This window comes from Rousettus aegyptiacus, unplaced genomic scaffold (assembly GCF_014176215.1).
Source record: "Rousettus aegyptiacus isolate mRouAeg1 unplaced genomic scaffold, mRouAeg1.p scaffold_m13_p_5, whole genome shotgun sequence".
Taxonomy (NCBI): domain Eukaryota; kingdom Metazoa; phylum Chordata; class Mammalia; order Chiroptera; family Pteropodidae; genus Rousettus; species Rousettus aegyptiacus.
The window spans coordinates 82206527-82222545 of NW_023416308.1; the positions used below are offsets into that span (position 1 = coordinate 82206527).

Sequence of the window (16019 nt, forward strand, 5' to 3'; positions counted from 1 at the left end):
GGCAACAAAATGTCATACTATACAACTGTAGGCTTTATGAAAAGATGGCAGAGAAGCTGTGGACACATTTGCCCAAAGCAGGCCGACCACGACCTGCAGCTTCTGTGGAAGAGGCATCCTGAGGCTGATCTCACCAGGCCCCTGGCAGGGAGCCCCGGCCAGGGCCGCCACACTCCTGTGCCCCTTCTGACAGATGCTTTCCTGCCACCCGTCTGCAGGGAAGGCTTATTGTGGTGAAGATGCTGCTGCTTATTTGGCTGTCATCTGTGGCCTGCACTCTACCTCCTTCCACTGAAGGGGGCGTTGTCAGCCACTTTGTAACTCTTTTTCAGGTATTTGCCATCACTACTCTTTAACTTCCTATAAGAGAAAAAAGTCCTGAGAGTCTTGTGCTGACTGTACTTGTAAGGATCAAAAGTCACTGATTCCAAAAACACGTTGATGTGTCCAAAACTCCTTTGAGCTACCCCACCAACAGGATTGTTGCATCTCTCAGTTCAGTTGCCTGAAAATCTCATTTGGAACATAACAGGTCTTTCCTCAGGAAAAATGCCAGTATTTTAAAAAGCATTCTGAGTGAGGAACAGACTCCCATGGACATAGGGCATGTAAACCAGACCCATTCCCATCACCACAGGGTAGAGGGTCATTTAAACAGGGATCCTTACCCCAGCCCCCCAAGAAGCCAATGGCAACCTTCATGCACTCTGTAAGCCTTCTGAAATTATATGCAAAATTGTGGGTATGTGCATTTTTCTGGGAGGAGGAGCCATGGGTTTTATTTTCAAAGGCGTGTGACCCCCAAAAGTTCGAAGAACCATGGAATGAGCCTTTAAGAAGCCCCTTCTCAGCCATGCTGCTTTACCTAGGTCCTCTGGGCTGTTAGCCTAAGAGGAATTCCGGTCCCTCTGACGTGTCTTGGTACCCTGACTCAATTTTCTGTGTTCAGCTTCCTCTGGCAGGCTCTGTAGTGGCGTCACGTTGGTTCCTTCCAGGACCAGTTCCTTGGTATTTCCCACTGCTACGGTTTGGTCTCTCTGTTGTTTGTTGCCTTTCTCTTCTTTCCAGATGTTGCAACATCTGGTTCCTAAACTCAAAATTCAATTAGATATGCTGAATGTGACACCGTTTTGATGGGATTAGTCTTGATGCCGCAAGTACAACTATATCAAGGGTCACAGAATCTTTGCTACCTGTAAGCTCCTAGCACTGTTCTCTATTTTTAACAAAGAAAAAGTATGTTAAGCATTTCTGGCTATTATGCTTTTGAGAAAGGTTATATCTGATCACCAGATTTGGAATCGGGTAGAAGAAGTTATCAGACAATTTTCAAAACAGTCAGTAGGTAGGGAAAACAAAGGTAACCAACCACTACCAGTTGATGGAGCTAATAAAGCACACTGATCACAAAGGAAATAGTAAACTGATGGTAAACCAAGTTTCCAGAGGTTGAATGAAGTAAGACAAAAATAATGGGAGATGTGGCCCCCCGAGGAAAAAGGACAATAATCTAAAAAAGAAGGAATACTGTAAAGGAAACCCATCCCCTCCCTGACTTTTCAAACTACAAATTGAATCCTGTTTCAGTTATAAGCAAGGGAGGAGAGCAGCATGGCTGCTGGCAGCCAACGGTGATTGTGGAAGGCTGAGGGACCCACAGCAGAGGCAGTCTAAGACTGACCGTCAAGCATCAGTACTTGATGGCTACCAAGCACAACTAGGAGAAGCAAAGCAGCACGTGTCCTTGAAAGGATACAACATCTGGAGGAGACAAAGAAAAGCCGTGGTGTTTGCCACTGTTTCCAGCCCTGGGCACACACGGTTTTATGCCTGTCATCATGACTAATTAGTTGTGACACGAAATACCCCATCTGTAACAAGGGCTGGTGATGGCCCCTTTGGGAACTTAGATAGTGTGGGCATGAAGCATATCATACTGTCCCTAAACCTACAAGGGCATGTCCCATGATTCTTAGCTCAAGCTAAAGAAGTTTGGGGATGTCTGCAGTTTGCTAACAATAGCACAGCCTCCCCTCTGAGCTGTAAAGGGTGAGCAGCATAATGCGGTGCCCCGCTTCCTACTCTAACTTACTGAGGGGCCCATCTGGAGGGAAAGGCCCAATGACTAGTGTTTAAAAACCAGTTTCTGTGCTCCTCAGGGCATTGAAGACTAATTACTGCCTGAAAACATCTTGGCTATCCGTCTAGAGAAAAATCAGGGCCTCCAAGAAAAAAAGGTTGGGGCAGGGGCAAGTAAATGAACAATGGCAGTGCCTGTCAGGAGAAACTAGCGAAGAAGGAAAGGACAGTTGTTAAATAGGAATGCAAGCCGTCACGCAAAGATCAGCCCATCCTTTCCTGCTGGGCTTTATTGCTTACATGGAAACCAGTCATTTCCCTCATCACAGACTTACCTTCAACGTGACCACACTCCTAAACGTTACTTCCAATCCCAGCTTGGTGGTCATGTGGCTCAGATTTCTAAGAGAAACATGGGAGGGAAGGGAGCCGGGGACCCAGCCCTGCCCCAGAAGAAGGTATACCTGGCTTCCCAGGATGCAGCTCAGGCCCATTTCTCCTCCAGTACCTCCACTCAGGCTGACGGAGGTCACCTTGCCTCCCCGGAGACTTCTCAAGAAGGATGGGATCTGTGTTGACTGTGCTGTCCACCATCAGCCTCTGAGGGAAGCCCATCTCCAGCTCATTCTCCACATCCTCTTCAGAAGAGTTGGAGGAGGAGGAAGAAACAGCCACGGGAGCTTGTACAGTGACTCCCTCCTCTTTAGGCCCCTCTAGGGGTAAAAGCTGTGCTGTGGGCTTCAGCTCCGCCTCTGGATGTTCTCTGGCTGTGACCCCAGAGGTTCTGGTTAGAGGCCACCAGATGGATCCAGCCGAGGGGCAGCAGCAGAGGCAGCCCTGGTACAGCAGCTGGCAGCAGGCACTGGGGTGCCAGGGAGGGCACAGGAATGGGGTGCCCAGCGGAAGACCATTGGTGACACATCCAGTGATTGGCCCCAGCAGAGAGCAGCAAGGGGCCCAGAGGAGGGGACTGGGGTGCTCCCTGGTGAAAGGCTTGTGTAGCCTCTCCACAGCCTTCTTCCAGACAGCTGGGGGCACCCACCTGACCCCATTTAGAGGCACTGTAGCTATCTTGCCATTCCAGAAGTGAACGGTAATTTCTTCTTCTTTCCATGCTAGTGACAGAAAAGGGCAATGTTTTGTTAAAACTATCTCTTCTATGTCTTAGGGTTCTCCTGTCCCCAAAAGCGAAACCTCAGCACGGCCCCTCTGCTCTGCCTGCCTCCTCATGCACACTTCTCCTCGGAGAGCTTGCCAGGAACATCCCCTCACCTGCTCCATATTTACCACCTCCCCATGAACTTGCATGCACCTCCCTGTCTCAATTTTCATGTCAAAACCAGAATGCATCCTCAGGTGGAGAAAGGAGGAGCCTCCTCCTGTCATTCTCTGAATTACAGTGATACTGACTGGTCTCGGCCCCACAGAAGGGGATTGTCCCAGTCTCTGGACAACTTGGTGGGGGACAGTTCATGAGTACTGGTGTGACCCCAGGATAACCCCACTACACCATAGGTTAGCTAACCAACATAGACATAGTAGTTTCAGGCTATTTTACCCTGATGGAAAATATTTTGTAATCTGAAAGATATGGTTTGCATATCTGTTGCCACTCCCAGGATTAAGCTGCAAGTGAGGGGCTAAGGTTTTTGTTTTTGTTTTTGTTTCTTTGTTTTTAATACTGCTAAGACCCTGGAGCTGTAGAGACACCCTTTGTTCCCTCCTCTGGCCTAACCACCAGCCCGGCTCCTTCTGAGGACTGCTAGGTGAGCGCAGCTTCCCTTACCTCTCTGGGGGTCTCTTGCCTCCAAGCCCAATACAGTGGCAGGGCTGTACCGCCGTCGGTCTGGCTCCCAGGGTGCCAGCACCTTGTCCCCAGGTTGCAGTGAGTATTTTGTGGATGGTGAGAACTGAATGACATCTTCCCCTAAGATCACGCTCTGCCGCTGGGCTGGCAGCTTTGAGCCTGTGACAAGGGGGGTCTCAAATTCCACAAGCAGGGCCCCCAGCCTCTCCAGCTGTGGGAAAGAGAACACTCAGAGTGTTAGAAAATACCACAGGGAGCACGATGCTTCCCTACAACCAGGCCCTCGTGCCAGGCCCAGGGTCTTCCTTACAAACATTGAGAGCTATTTAGAGAAGGAAGAGGGACAAGTGCCGCTTAGAGCTGATCGGAGCAGAGACCGGCAGGCAGTGGTGCGGATGCTCTTCCCTCTCTACCTCTTTTTGCCACGGGCAACTCTTGTTTATCACTTCCTGCCTTTCCTTTCCCATTGTCTTCCTTTCCTGTTTTTGTTTTTGTTTTGTTTTTTCTCCTATCTATTTTAGGCCTGTAATCCCTGGGTCCTCTGGATCTTTCCCCAATGCACTCCTCTTCCTTCTCCTCCCAGCACTTCCAAGAAGTGTTGTCCTGTGTCCGTGACCAGCCAGGGATGGCGTATTCAGCCACAGGGGCACATGGGCAAGGAGAGGCTGTGAAATTAGGGCAGCCCTCAGTACTGCCATTACATCAGTGAGGAAAGGTTTAGATAAGCAAATGGAATGGCATAAAAGAGAAGCTAGGAGAAGTACTAAAGCTGATTAAAAGTACAAACTTTTTTTGAGAACTCAGCATGATTTTAAAGAGAAATAAAGTCTGGTTACCAACTACCTTTATAAGATAACTAGACAGAAACTATATTTGAGCAAAACTCTGCTATTTCATTTGAATTCACATTATTAGTTACTTGAAAATGACAAAATGACTTGTTTGGAAATTCTATAATTCACATATTTTTAAGAATTCACACTAGGGGTGGCTCCATCGTGTAGTGGTTAGCACATCTGCTTCACACGCAGAAGGTCCTGGGTTCGCGCCTCAGTGGAGCCACGGGCCAGGCCCGAGGTGCGCACCGGGTGTGAGCGTGTGTGAGGAGACGCCCCACCTTCAGAGATCCAGTTCTTAAAGGGAAAGGGCAACATCCATAGGTCAGGGGTGGAAGTAGTGGTGGCGAATTAAAGAGAGGGAATAAATAAATGAATAAATAATAAATAAATAATACATTACATAAATAAATAGATGTATAGATAAAAGAATCCACACTAGTCTTTCCTCCATGGGTCCACATTCACAAAGTCTGACTCTGAATAGAAGAAAAAAATCCCAAAGTAAGCTGCCCCTGAAGTAAAGGCCCGGCCTGGTTCCCCCGGCCTGGGTCCCCTCGTGCAGGCAACTGTGTTTCTGTGTGTGCGGGCGCACAGGCGGCACGTGGGCAAACACAGTTTGCTCCTCTTTCCCTTAGGCTAGTGCCTGGAATTCAACATGTGGAATTTTCCTCAACAAAGTACTTTTACCCTACACTTTCTTTGCTGTTATGAATTAGTCGTGTACCCCAAAATTTGTATCTTGGAATCCTATGCCCTAGTACCTCAGAATGTGACCTTATTTGGGGTTACAGATCTAATTAGTTGAAATGAGGTCATACTGAGTATGACTGAGTAGGATAGGCCTTTAATCCAGCACTGATGTCCTTATAAAAAACAGAAATTTGAACATAGACATGCATACAGGGACGATGCCATGTGAAGATGAGGCGGAAATCAGAGCGATGCTTCTACAAGCCAAAGAACACCAAAGATTGCCAGCAAACCACCAGAAGTTAGGAGAGGCACAAGGAACAGATTCTCCATCACAGCCCTCAAAAAAAACCAACTCCGCCAACATGTGGACTTCCAGTCTCCAGAACTGAGAGATAGTAAATTTCTGTTGTTTAAGCCATTCCATTTATGCTACTTTCTTACACAGCCCTAACAAACTAATACACTCACTGACAATTAAATTTTCACTTGTACAACCTGGCCGTGGAAGATTTGTGCTTATCCAAGAAACTGAACTGCTGGGCACACACGGCTGACAAACGTCACACAGGTAAGACAGGGCCACCCAGACGAGTGTGCTGGGGAGATGCGGGGACTTAGGGACTTGCCTCTGGAGCGGCCTTTATCTGACCCCAGTAATAATAGCCATCTGGTTCCCTTCTTGCCAGGACCCATGTGTCAGCAGCATCTCCAACTCTTCCCAGCCAGCCAGGCCCCTGCCATGCCGGGTCAGCAATATGGAGACATGGGTGATAAGATGCACAGCTGGAAAACAAATTGGATTAGAGAGTGGAGAGGAGCAAGCCCTAAAAACATCAAGAAACATGTTTCACAGACAGATCTGAGCAGCACAATGGTGTGTGTATGACATACAAGGCCACGCAGAAGAGAGAGCTAAGTAACAAGTGGCAATCTATGACTTCTGGCAAGGCGAAGTCAACTGTGGGAAGAGGCAAGAGAGGACAGTGAAGGGAACCATTGTCTGAGGATTGGGAATTGTTTAAGGTATCAAAATGCGATCAGCCTGGATATACTCAAGTTAATTAATGCTGGTTCTGAGACTAGACGGCAGGCTAGGAAAGGGTACTTGGGAAGCAAACTTGAAGGGTGTGTGTGGGAATCCAGGATGAGGCGAGGAGACTCGGACGGTAATGTCAAAAGAGCAAAACTGTGAGGACACTTGGCGCTGCGGGTCAGATGGGAGGAGGCTGTTTTCGAGCTGGGGAAGCACAGAGGAGCTGAGTAATGAGCTGTGGGGACACAAAAAAGGAGCAGCTAGTTCTTGGAATTTTGTGGACAGGGCTGAACCGGGGGTGGGGTTTGGGAGTGGTGGTGGAATTGTTGAGTCTTTTTGCGTTTCTGAAAAAGCTGCTTACTTTGCGGGCAAGGCTGAATACAGGGATGCTTAACTCTGACTTTGCACAAGATGGTCCACATAAGTGAATCAAGAAAGGGGGCTAATTAAGGGTTCAAACTGGCATGTCCCTAACCTAGGAAGACTAAATGGAGTAGCACAGACATGAATCTTGGGGACTTACACAGCTTGTCTGTGCTTATAGGCTGTTCCCCTCCGGAAGTCACTCTTTACACAAATGACCAAAGATACTATTCAGGAAAAGCCAGGATAACTGAGGGGTACGGAGGGAATCTGAGGAGGGACCCGGAGACCTCACCTGAGCTGTAGGTTGCAGAAACCCTAATTTCTCACATAGTGCGAGAGCAAGTCTCAGTTGATGGTAAAATGAGCTAGAAACTTTATAACTGGTGATGCCTGGCTGCCTTTTCTCGCACATGCCATCTCTGGCATCTGCCACTCTGCTACTAGGTAGGACAAAAGCCAGGCGAACCCTTGAGGTCAATAGGGTACAATATAGATGGGGGTCATGTAATATCTTAAGTAAATCGTAGCCCACACAGTAAAGAACCCTTTTGGCCTTCCCAAGAAGCAAGTTCTTTCCCTTGTGGTACACTATCTAGAGCCAAGAACACAGGAAAAAGGAAGGCACACACCATTCCCAACTGAGTGGCAGAGACCAGTACCTGGCGAGGGGGTTGTGCCAGGTGAGCCAGGGTGCTTGGAGAGCAAAGGGGCAGGTGAAGGAGAGGTCCCAGGGAAGAGCAGTGCTGGTCCAGGCAGGGGTCTCCAGGGTTGTGGCCACGCTGCAGTATTTGGGCAAAGGCACTCCAGGCTCTGCAGAGGATTCCATGGCCTTAGGAAAAACCACCTGAGAACAAGCATCACCATTATTTGAGTTGCAGCCCACAGTTGAGGAGGAGGCACCCGGCCGGGGCAGGACTCAGCTCTCTGTGGTTGCCGTCTCTCTGGGACCCCACCAGCTCCCACAAAGACTCAGAGTGTCCTCTGAACCAACTGCCTCGGGAACCTCAGCTCAGGAAATAGGGGACGGGTTGAAAGAGCAAGAGCTGTGATTGCAGAGAAACCAGCTTTAAATCCTTCACAACCTGTTGGCTGCATGCTCACTTCACCCCTGCACTTCAATTAACCACTCAAGAGATACTATATGGGGAGAACCTGGCATATGGGTAGTTTGATATGTTAGTTGATTTCCTCCTCCCTCCACCAAAGTTGTAGGGACTCCTAGGGGTAAGACCATACTCCCCTTTACAAATCCTAACCCTGATGACAAATTGACCCCTAGCCCAAGACACAAACTCCTCTCTTAAATCAGTCACCTCGAGGACTAACTCTAGCCCCAGGGACAGCTGAGATCCCAGGGCTGTGGCCTTCAGAGACCTGTTCAGAGGCAACAGCTGTGACCCAGGGCCCAGGATCACACTCCACTGCCCCCACTCACCAGGGCCCTGTTAGGGTCTGCCCCTGCCTAAGTCCATAGGTCTGACCCTATGGCGGCTTACCCACAGCTCCAAACTCTTCCACCTCAGCCTCTGCCCCTTCTGACAGTTGGGGCTCAGGGCCTCAGCTCAACTGACTCCTGGTTGCCAAGCAGGTTGCCATGGATGCGAGCCAGCAGGAAAGCTGTGAGCTGAGTGAGTGTACTGAGCATGTGCAGAGGAGTGACAGGGGCTTTCAGAGGCATGGATAGGGTGAGGGTCAGGGGGTTATTCTCCATCTTTCTCTTCAAAGAGGGGGAAAGCGATATTGGAGATAAAGGTCATTTTAGCTTCAATTCCCAAAAGCTCAGGCTTCCCTGCTGCCGGAAGAGCCAGTCATAGTGGGAAGCCAACAGGGATCCCAAGGGAGTCCCATGAGTGAGGAAGCTGACCTACAGACTCAGGCTATTGATCAGCCTCCCTCCTAAGCAAGCAGGAGGCTGGCGTGTGGGGAGCCACTAGCTGGACTAGGGACTCTAAGAATTTGTCCATAGTTTAAAACAAAATAATCAAAGGTGTGGACATGTTTGTTTGTAACAGATGGGACTCTATTGAGAAGCAGAGGTGTAGTGATGACTTGGGGTGGTAAGAGGGAACACTGGGGACCAAAGGAACAAAAGTCTAGTTTATGCTCTTATTCAAACATCCATGGGAGAGGCTGGTATTTTGAAGCATCTGACAGTCATTGTGCACCACTGTGTGCCTGGCACTGTGTCCAGTAAAGAATACCGGAACAGTATATAGGGACCTTTGCAGTGTCTCTCCCACACCCATTCCCCTCTGCCAGTTCCTGTTTCTGTTTGGAGATCCATGTGGTTAGGAGAGGGTAAAGGTAACCCCAGCTCCGCAGGTGGGACGTGTGTCAATCAGCACATTCCATCTCCGGGCCACAGGTATTAGTTAGGCATGGACATGTTCCCGAGCCTCTCCGATCAGAATAAATCTTGAGATTTATTTTGGTAATCCTGGGTGATAGACTTGTTCCTTCGTCCTATACATAAATAAGAAAGTATGTAGTTCTGGGAGCTTCTGACGGCCTTTTGGGGACACTGAAGCTATTTCCAAGGAAAGACAGAGAGACCTAAAGAAAACAGGTTCTTGGTGACAGTGTTGAGCCCAGCCTGAAGGTAGCCCTACCGTTGAATGATTCAGCTATGTCTTAATCGATTATACCGATTTGGAGTGGATTTTCTCTCACTCGCAACCAAAAGCATCTTAACTGATGACTGCTCTCGCAGAGCGTTACTTTATAGTCAGGAGAATGGCTGTTGCCCAGGACTACATACTTGGAGGCCGAGTTATTTGGTGTAAAGTTAGAGTCCAAGAAAAACCAGTGAAGTATCTGGCAGTGAGAGAAGGATTCCTGAATAAGACAGATGGGATTTCGGTGGCGGAAGGGAAAAGGAGAATATTCCAGTTTAGGTAGGAAGCTAGAGCTAAGAGGGAAGGATTCATTTGCAAGATTGTTCTTTTTAGTGGGGAATGGAGTGTCGTGGGAACGTCAAGATGTGTGTATTTAGGAAGGGGCCAGATTAGTGGGAGCTTTGAAAACCAAGCGGATAAACATAAATAATGTGGTAGTCAAAAGGAAGTTGTCATGGGGTTTGAGCAACAAAATGACATGAAATGCTTTAAGAAAGAACATCAGAGTGAGGATGGAGCCAGTTGACAACAGAGCCCAGGAGACCAGGGAAGAGACTGTTAACAGTGACCCATGGGATCAGAAAAGAAAAATAATGACACAAAATATTTACACTCAACATCTACTTGACCTGAGGCTCTTTACTGGATGCTAAAAATACAGGATAAGTAAGATTGGTCCCTATCTTCAAGGAACTTATAGTCTACTGAAGAAAACAGAGATGGGTGTGTAATATGGCTTGTAAAGATAGGACGGGAACTGCTAAGAAAATATGTACACAAAACAAAGAAATAATGGCTGGGATGTGAACATTTCATAGAGAGATGACAGTGGAGGTAAGTGACAGTGTATAGGAAGTTCTGACTGAGCGTGGTGACAGATGGGACCTGGGAGTTAAAGGAGAAGGAAGAGCTGAAGCTAGTCATGGGAATAGAAATAAAGACATTTTGAAGGCACACTCCAAAGTATGAGTCAGTGACTATCCTTCGCAGGGGTGAAGGAAAGTCCTGGCAGCTGCATGTTTTCTGGTTTAGAGAACCTGGAGAATGGTATGCTATGGACAAAACAAGAGAAGGATAATAATATTAATTAATTAATTAATTGATTAAGAAGATGAATACTTATGTGCCAGGCAGTGTTAATCTGTTAATGCTCATAATAAACACAGGGGGTAGTTGCTGTTATTATTATTCTCATTCTGTAGATGAAGAACTGAGACATGGAGAGGAAGTAGTAGTCATAGTTTAAACTGAGGTCGTTTGATTCCAGAGCCTGCCCTCTTAACCTCTATATAAACTGCCTAAGGAAGTCTCCTTCCTGTATGCAGGAAAAAGATGACTCTGAAATAATTTCAAGTGACAACAAGGTTTTGTTAACTACTTTTGCTTCAGCTCTGAAACATTTTTCCATCATGGTATGGGTAAAGTATAAATTTCTTGTCAACCCCAAATAATAAAAACCACTACATTTTGATAAATTAAGGGAGGTTCATTGTGATTGCTTAGCATGAGGCATCTGCAAAGTGCATTTACAAGCATTCAGTATCATTAGTCATACTTTACAATACTTTTGTGAGTTTCTCACAGCTGAGACTCTGGCCAAGTGTGTGAAAAGTGCAAGGTGGGATAGAGAATCCTGGGGATTCCTGCCTCAGGAAGTCACCAAAGCTTAACAAGCATCTTCTCAATCTATAAGGTATTATTTAGTACATCCGAAACCCAGGTAAGAAATATCCAGCATAGGTTAGCATTTGAGCTATTATCTGCTCACACAGAAATTACATTTAGGAAAAACTATTGCATGATGCTGTAAGAGAACCCATTTTGTGATATCATTTGTTTCGATTTGGAAACACTGAATCAAATGATCCTAAAAATGGGGTCAGTGTGGTGGCTGGTGGTTGCCTTCACGGAAGAACATTTCCCAGGGTTATTCTTGGTCTCAGCCTTATCAGGGTACAGAAGAGACTGCAGGTAATTAATGTACTTGATGGCAGCTCTGAGGGTTTCTACTTTGCTGAGTCGTTTCTCCAAGTACTCCTCTGGCAGATGATGTCGGAGTTGAGCGTAGCCTTCATTGACACATTTCACCCGCTGCCTTTCCCGCTCATTTCTTTTCCGGATAAAGGCTGGCCCGTAGGAGTATTCGCACCTTCTGTAATTTGGATAAGGCATCGGGAAGGAGAAAGGGCAGGGTTCACCATAATTTTCCATAATCAGGGAATCACTAGAAAAAGGCAGCAATGGCAGGTCTTCAGAGTAAGGGGATGGCACCGAGGCCTCAGGGTACAGGTGGAAAGTGACCATAGGGTCCAGATAGAAGGACCTGGTCAATGGCAAGTGGGCAGAATCGGAGAAGATAGGCAGTTTTTCTGGCAGATTAGAGTAGCTTCTACTGTCCATCATTTCCTTGTTAGCCTGGAAACATAACCAAGTTTATTAATTTGGCTAAATCGAAAGAAAGCAGATATTGACTTTCTCAGAGATCAATGTTGTATAGTTTCTGAGCTCATTTTGAAAACTAGATGGGGTTACAATATTCTGTGGGTAGTAAGAGATTGGATTTGGGGTGGTACAAGAAACAGCATTAAATAACATTGGCACACCTTGTGAGACAGTCATTTTCTTTCAATTCTCTTTCGATCCTTATGATTACAAAGATATTGCTTTAGTTTAGTGAGAATGTGTCTTCCACACTACTAGAATGCTTTCTAATCCTTCTCAGATGGAAGCCTTCAACAAGCAATAATATCTAGCTAGAATTTAATAATATTTTACTTTTAATTTCTATTTATTGTGAGTTATACTGATTTCACATTTACTGTAGTGATACTTTATTTTAGAAGTAAAATCTACTTGAATAAAAAATATGGATTGATTTGAAAAATAGTAAGTAAATAATAGTACAGGTAGAACACAGATAACAAAGATAGTGAAGGTGTATGCGAATAATCGGTTTGGGAAACACTGAAATACCGCAATGCTCAAATACAAATTGGAGAAATTATGAACTAATTAATGATCATGTAACCTCGCAGGCATAGCCTTCTTAAATAATATCTGATATGCCAGGTGCCAAACCAAAAATAAAAGAATCATTTACTCTTAAAAAGTCATTATAAGGTTGCTTTAAATGAGAAACTCCCCTAACACATCTAAAATAGTCAATTTACATATATTTACTTACACAGAACTTTAAGTATATTGAGTGAAATGCATCTGTGTTTAAGTTTTTATTTTTATAATGGAATATAAGGATGAAGTATTATACTCTAAGTATTATACCACATTCCCTATTTCTGAATAAGTCTGCATCCATCTCATTTATTAAACCACCATTATTTTTTTGTCTTTGACTATAATGTTGCCACAACAGATTTTACAGGGATATTGTAGTTTAACCAGTTAACTGAGAGGCAAGATAGTGCTGTACACAAAGATTATCCATTTTTCTTTCAGTTATAACACCCTTGAGTTTCAGTCTTGGCTTTGCCCCTTCCTAGCTCTGTGTCTTTAGGCAAGTTTCTTAATCTCTCAGAGCTTCGGCTTTTTCCTAGGACTAACTGAGATAGATATTAGCTATTCTTGTAGAGAGATTGTGAAGATTAAATGAAAAAAAAAAAATGTGCCAAGCATTGGTTCTTTTCCTCTTTCTTAACAGATGGATGTTTGTACCACTTCCCTTTCTAAACTGTACCTTGCAGAAAACCTGGTTTATATTTTCCCTTACACTGGAAAATCAAACATTAATCTAGCCAAAGCATATGAATTGAGAGATGAAGAATATACCTGTAATGAAAAAGGAAAAGCAACATGGAATCTAATTGTGGGCTTTCAAAAAAGAAGGAAATATGGCTTTCTGTTAATTTCCCAGGAGGGTGATTTCTCAACATCTTTAGGAGTGAGGAGTGGTTCTCTATGCTTGACATATGTAGAGAAAAATAGGAACCCCCTCCCCCACAAAAAAACAGCCCTAATGTTTATGAGCATTGTCCCTTGCTTCTCTACCTGAGCACAGCAAAAACTCTGCAGGCTGCACTAGGTAATGGATGGAGCCGGCTCTAAGCACCAGAACTCAAATGCAATCAAGTGTATTACAATTTTTGTGGAAAAGCCTATCCTGCCCAGTATGGCTACTGAAAGACAAATGACTATGGAAACAGAAAGAGCAGTAGGAGGTGGGGGAGTGGAGATGAGGGCTAGAAAGGGTGAAGGGTGGGGAAGGTTATAATAAGTCATGGTGGAACAGTCTGGAAAAGGAGTAAATGCCAGGAAAAACTCTTCCTAATAGGGGAATGGGGATGGGGGAATGAGATAAATGTGATAGGCCCAATTAAAAATCAAAACAAAGGAGCAGGAAATGAAAGATTCCAAATTACTGACCAAATGGCCTTAAGTAACTAACATAAAACAAAAATCTCTGGAAGATTAAAAACTAGCCAAGATTCTGTCAAAAAGAAAAAGTTGCTGAGAGAAAAATTTTAGGAAATTTTTAGAAAATTTTAGGAAATTCCCAAGCCAGGAATTTAAGAGAGGAAGAGATTAAAAACACATATGGCAGAAGCTACAAAATGATGGCACAATGGGTATGGAACCCATATTTCTACATTTCTGAGACTAGCCGAACCTTATTTCTGCCTATGGCCAACAAGCCAGAAGTGCTACACCAGGGTACCAAAACAAAAGGCAAATGTCATCAAAGCCAATTAATTATACTCAAGAATTCTTTGGATGGTTTTACCCTGACCCAGATGAAATCTGAAAAGTTTGTACATGTCTCAAGTAATTAAAAGTTTCTAGGCTTTAACAAGACTTCACATAATTCTTAGGAAAAGAGCCTGGTGTCTCTGGAGACACACTGATGAGAAACGTTTTCTACTGAGCATTTTCAAAAGTTTACCGATTGATGCAGTATTATTTAAATATGACCATTTTTGATTCAAAGAAGAAAATTTAATCGCGACAAAACAAAGTGATAAAATGAAAAATGAGGATAGGAAGTCCAGGGTGGCTGGATGTGTTTGTAGAAACTGAGTACAAGTTTTTAAAAGAAAGCAACAGACTAGTGCTAGGGCTCTGCAGTTCCAGATACACGCACAGCTAACGAATGCACCTGTCCTAGGAAAATCTCAGGTTTCTGTCCGAGGACTCTTCTGGGGAACAGATGATGAGATCTAAATAATAAAAACCTATATAGATTCTGGATGCTCTGCTGGGCATAAAAACTTCAACTTTCAGAGATATTAAAAATATCTAGCAAAAAGTTAAAATAACACACATAATTGAATTATGGAATATTAGGAATGGAAGGAACCTAGAAATCCTATTATCCAATCCCTCATAAGTTGTAACTTGGCTAAGGTTGCAGAGTTAGTTAGCAGGGCAAAGATCAGAACATAGGTCTTCTGACTTCTGAACCAAACCCCCTTCACTGCTCCAGGTGGTTTAATCACCAGCAAAATCTGAATCTTTCAACATATAGGCATATTTGATAGTTTAAGATAATGGAACAATCAGATAGCTGACAAAATTCATCATTTATCAACTGTGCCTAGGGATTTTCCTAAAAACCATGTTCTTGTTCTCCCCCACAGGCCACTCTGGGGAAGTCTCTTACCTGAGTTTTGTCACCAAGATGTTGTATTTTGGGCTCAGTCAGACTTAACTTGATTTATAGGTGATCATTTAGTAACAATATGCAAACTAGCTTACAGTTAAACAGAACTGCTCACTTCTGGTTTAGCTGTTTTTTTTTTTTTTTTCTACCTAATGTGTAGATATGACAACACATAACAATACTAAGGAGAAAGATTTGCTTACAAAACTGAACTCTTGTAACAAATTCTTCAGTAAAAAGAATGCTGCCCCATTCATCTGGGTCATATAATTTTTTATCAAAATTATCCATGGAAAATATCTTCAATAGTTTCATAATGCACAAATATTGGTCAATATTCTTTTAAATAAAGAGTAAGGCTATAACCAGTAAGCTCAATATGAACCTACAAGTTATTAAAATGCCTCTTAAATTTTTTGCCTTTCAAGTAGACAGTATTTTTTAGAGCAATTTTAGAGGCACAGCAAAACTGAGCAGAAAGTAAGAGTTCCCATATACCTAATATCCCTACACAAATATATCCTTCCCCACTACCAACATCCCACCCCAATATATTTGTTACAATTAATGAACCAATATTGACAAATCGTTATCACTCAAAGTCCATAGTTTAAAGTTCACTCTTGGTGTTGTACATTCTGTAGGTTTTGACAAATGTATAATGACATGTGCCACTATTATAGTATTATACTGAATAGTTTTACTGCTGGAAAACGTTGCTGTGCTCCATCTATTCATCCCCTCCTGCCCCAATACCTGACAACCACTGATTTTTTTTTACTGCCTCCATAGTTTTGCCTTTTCCGGAATAACATATAGTTGGAATCATATGGTACATAGAGTTTTCAGACTGGCTTCTTAGTAATATGCATTTAAGTTTCCTCTGTATATTTTTACTGCTTGATAGCTCATTTCTTTTTAGTACTAAATAATATTCCATTATCTGGATGCGCCATAGTTTACTTATCCATTT

The 16019-nt window shown here is 44.1% G+C and overlaps 2 protein-coding genes and 1 non-coding gene across 3 annotated transcripts; 1 reads left to right on the plus strand and 2 right to left on the minus strand.

Moving 5' to 3' along the window:
- Nucleotides 1–64: 64 nt before the first annotated feature.
- Nucleotides 65–8390, minus strand: CUNH11orf16 (chromosome unknown C11orf16 homolog). Its single transcript, XM_016147375.2, has 7 exons — nucleotides 8314–8390; nucleotides 7477–7661; nucleotides 6045–6201; nucleotides 3866–4097; nucleotides 2544–3194; nucleotides 866–1087; nucleotides 65–360 (listed from the first exon to the last, which is right to left on the minus strand). The coding sequence occupies exons 2-6, from the start codon at nucleotides 7641–7643 to the stop codon at nucleotides 888–890; spliced, it is 1407 nt and encodes a 468-aa protein (XP_016002861.2). The 5' UTR covers nucleotides 7644–7661; nucleotides 8314–8390; the 3' UTR covers nucleotides 65–360; nucleotides 866–887.
- On the plus strand, nucleotides 4876–4948 carry TRNAV-CAC. The gene has a single exon. It is a non-coding gene; the product is annotated as a tRNA-Val (tRNA).
- A 2317-nt stretch (nucleotides 8391–10707) lies between the features above and the next one.
- On the minus strand, nucleotides 10708–12192 carry ASCL3 (achaete-scute family bHLH transcription factor 3). The gene has a single exon (XM_016147374.2). It carries the CDS (start codon nucleotides 11833–11835, stop codon nucleotides 11290–11292), a length of 546 nt encoding a protein of 181 aa, XP_016002860.1. The 5' UTR covers nucleotides 11836–12192; the 3' UTR covers nucleotides 10708–11289.
- Nucleotides 12193–16019: the final 3827 nt, after the last annotated feature.

Bases quoted from the DNA above. Each gene is read 5' to 3' on its own strand.
- CUNH11orf16 (XM_016147375.2), bottom strand. From the start codon at position 7,643: ATGGAATCCTCTGCAGAGCCTGGAGTGCCTTTGCCCAAATACTGCAGC. The intron at 3,195-3,865 runs GTAAGGGAAGCT...TTCTGTCACTAG, and splicing joins GGCAAGAGACCCCCAGAGAG to CATGGAAAGAAGAAGAAATT. The intron at 1,088-2,543 runs GTATACCTTCTT...TTTTGAGTTTAG, and splicing joins GCTGCATCCTGGGAAGCCAG to GAACCAGATGTTGCAACATC.
- ASCL3 (XM_016147374.2), bottom strand. From the start codon at position 11,835: ATGATGGACAGTAGAAGCTACTCTAATCTGCCAGAAAAACTGCCTATC.